The sequence below is a fragment of the Desmodus rotundus genome, chromosome 9 (genome assembly GCF_022682495.2).
Source record: "Desmodus rotundus isolate HL8 chromosome 9, HLdesRot8A.1, whole genome shotgun sequence".
In the NCBI taxonomy this organism is placed as follows: domain Eukaryota; kingdom Metazoa; phylum Chordata; class Mammalia; order Chiroptera; family Phyllostomidae; genus Desmodus; species Desmodus rotundus.
In genome coordinates, this window is record NC_071395.1 from 40772227 (window position 1) to 40775605 (window position 3379).

At 49.6% G+C, this 3379-nt stretch overlaps 1 protein-coding gene across 2 annotated transcripts; it reads right to left on the minus strand.

The window, feature by feature from the left end:
• Positions 1–924: 924 nt before the first annotated feature.
• Positions 925–2968, minus strand: CD70 (CD70 molecule). 2 transcript variants are annotated; one of them, XM_045202709.2, is made up of 3 exons: positions 2740–2968; positions 2064–2094; positions 925–1347 (listed from the first exon to the last, which is right to left on the minus strand). In XM_045202709.2, exons 1-3 carry the CDS (start codon positions 2887–2889, stop codon positions 959–961), a joined length of 570 nt encoding a protein of 189 aa, XP_045058644.1. In that variant the 5' UTR covers positions 2890–2968; the 3' UTR covers positions 925–958. The 2 variants fall into 2 exon arrangements, with proteins under 2 accessions (XP_045058644.1, XP_024424421.1); XM_024568653.3 differs by having other exon boundaries at positions 2064–2097.
• Between the last annotated feature and the right edge of the window lie 411 nt (positions 2969–3379).

The window sequence follows — 3379 nt, forward strand, 5'->3', positions numbered from 1 at the left end:
CCAAGATATGATACAAAAATAGAGTGATGATAGCCCAGGGCTTTGAGATTATTTCCAATGCTTAAATCTAGACAAAATATAAACTTAGACTAGAAAATGCATGAGAACCCCTTCTTCTACCTTCCTGTTGCTCACATGTGGCCTTTATGGTTTCCAATCACCCCCTGCCCTCTTCTTGTGGGACATGATTCTCGGAAAATGTCCTTCCTGGCTTTGAGGGACACAGACCCCCCCCCAAATGTATTAAAATTAAAAGGAAGAAAGAAAGAAAAAAATAATGAAAGAAAAATCGCTAAGTACATAAATAACCAGACACTGATCACTGATATTTTCAGAGAAAGCTCTTGATAGGAAGGGGGAAATGTGAAAACAACACTCATCTCAATTTGCATAGCAGGAAGAGAGACCATTCTCTCACAGCTCATTTAAGAAACAAACTGCCACCTGTGGTCAATGAGAAGCCACCACTCTTGTTCTCCTGCAATAAGCTTTTTGCTTTAAACAATCCTCCCCAATTTCCTCCCAAAACCCAATAAAAACTGACCATAGGCAATCATCCAACGAGATAGGACTGGAGCCCTCCAGGGCCTTATAAATGGGTACACGTGTGCATGCGGGCTCTGTGTGTGTGAGCTGTGTGTGTGTGTGTTCAGCCTCTACTTGAGCCTGAGAGTCGGGGCAAGGTCTCACTCTAAAGACAGCCCGGGCATGTCTGGGCTTGTTTCCTGAGTGATGGCACAACCTATCAGTGTAATGATAATGAAGAGGCCTACAGTGTAGAGTTCATTCTAAGGAAAGAAAGAGCCATGCAACCAAATATCTATGTATGTATATATACACATATTTATTTATTTATTATTAATTATATTTAATAACACAGTAAGAAAATAATGTTTTAGAAAACGGAAAAAAACGGGGGTAAACTTCCCCAAAACGTCTGAACTAGAAAGTGCAACAATCAGGGGTGTACCCAATGAACACCAAAAAAAGTCTCATCGGCATTTTGGGATGGCTCCAGCGGCAGAGTGAGGTTGGTACAGAGAGTGTCCCCGTGGACCAAGGGTGTCAGGCGCTGGGAGGAAACAGTGCAACTGGGGTGGAAGTTCAGACGTAGCAGGGAAATGCTGTGGGTGGCCGGGGAGCAGATGCCCACAGTCAGAACGGCCCTTCGGGACTCAGTGTTCTTTGAGGAGAAGGAGCAGTTGGCTAGTGTCACCTGCACGTGTATCCTATAGATACCATCACGCTGGACACGCAGCTGCCCGTTGTCCAGCTGTGGTCCATGCAGGAAGGAGCGACCCAGTGCTGGGTCTCCCTTCCAGAGCAGTCTGGGGTCCTGCCGCAGTCCTGGAGGCAGAGGGTTGGGGGGTGGAAAGATGCAAGTTTAGGAAAACTGATGGCTGTAGAGTGAATGTCCAAAACATTTATGTTGTAACCAAACCCTCAAGGTGGCAGGAGACCCCCAATGACTCTCTCCCTCCCCCTCCTCACATCTATACTCTGATCTCACCTTCTTAGGGATGAACTCACTTTCAACAGCAAACCCAACCCGGGCATGCCGTTACCGACCCCCCACTTTATTTCTCTCCGAAACATTCTATGTGTGCTTTACTTAGCATGCTACACCACTTTGCTTGTTCCTTTATTTATTGTCCCCACAGAAGAAGAAAAGTACGCAGGCAGGGCCTTTTGTCTATTCTCTTCCCAGAGCAGTGCCTGACTCCCAGTAGGTGCTCAACTTATATGTGTGGAAAAAATGAAGGAATGTCAGTGATTGCTGTTAGTGGGTTTTCGTTAGTTTTGGCTCTCTTAAGGCAGAAGATAAAATGTGAAGGACTGAGGGAAAGAGTAAGGTAGCACACACCCAGGAAAACTGCCCCATCTCTCTTTCTCTCTCCTTCTCTCTCCTTCTCTCTCCTATTTCCCCCTCCCCTATTTTCTCTCTCTCTCTCCCTTTCTCTTGACCTTTCTTTCTTTTTCATTCTCTCTTTCAGTTTTTCCCTATTTCGCTCTCTCTCTCTCTCACACTCACACACATGCTTTGGCCCGTTTCTCCACCTCACCTGTGTGGTTCAGATGAAGTTCCGCTATGTCCTGCTGGAAGAAACGAGAAAACCGGGGAATCAGAACTCTCCACTGCCCACTCTTTATTCTAAGGGGCTGACTTGTGAATTAAAAAAGAAAAAAGAAAAACCTCTTAAAGAGGAAGTATCTTTCAACTAGTGCGGAGCAGAAGAAAAAACCTTAAAGAACTTTCCTGGACATAAGGTGGAGAGGGGGTGGGATGTGCTTGCACCCACCTCTGTCCACCGCAAAGCCCCCTGCCCAGCCCCCAGAAGCGATCCGTGGCAGGGGGGTATCATGGGCTCTCAGGTGAGCAGGAGAGGTTCCTCCTGTCCTTGGAGGGCCCCTCGCGACCCTCCCTCCCAGCTTTGTGAAGCCCCCAGCAGCCTCTGAGTCAGCGTGCTGGGGGAACACCGAAGCCGAGTCATTCGTTGTCTGCGCCACGTCCGTTGCACCTTTCCCAGAGACAGCCATCCACCCCGGGATCCCCACCCGGGATTTACCTCCTGACAGGACTATCCCCGAGCCCAGACCCCGGGGCAGCCTTGCCGCTGCCTTACCTCCCTGCTCCAGTCTCTATTTCTTGCTGTTCCTTCCCAGCCAGATCTCATCCTGACTGATTTTCAGCCCTCATTCCGGTTTTGTCTTTGTTATTGTTGTTGTTAATCTACTTACCTCAGTCGGCTTAAGGTGGTACTGCTGTGTGTTGAGCGCACAGAGGACGATGCAGCAGATGAGCAAGCCGAAGAAAACAAACAGGCAAACGATGTTCTGAATGTGCGCCCAGCGCAGGCGCACGGTCCAGGTAGAGCCGTCCGTCCTCATCGTCTTGGCTCTCTGCCGGCGCTGCAAGGCTGTGTGTTCGCGGACTAGCGCAAGTTGCACGGAGCTCAGGAAATGAACTTCAGCGCTCAGAGCTTAACCGCCAGGGCCTGCTACAACACGCCGAGGACTCGCCACGCCCCACAGTGGGGATGCCCTGCCTTAGGGGCGGGACTGGAGTTCTTTCAGTGCGGGGAAATTCCCGCCAACTTCTGAAGGTCCCTTGGGTCTCTTGCCTGTCCCTCAGTCTTCCAATTCCATTCCCAATGCACACCTTTCAGGTACTCATTCATTCTTTCTTTCATTTTCCCATTAAACAAATCTTCACCGGAGCATCTACTGGAGACCAGACTGTGTGCTGGGCACTGGGGCACAGCAATCACCCAGTACGTGAGGGTTGTGGAGGGGCTCCCCAAACATCCACGTGCCCCTCTCTCCATCTTCTCAGCCTCCTGGCCCGTAGTGAGGCCACACCTGGTGGGACAACATGGCT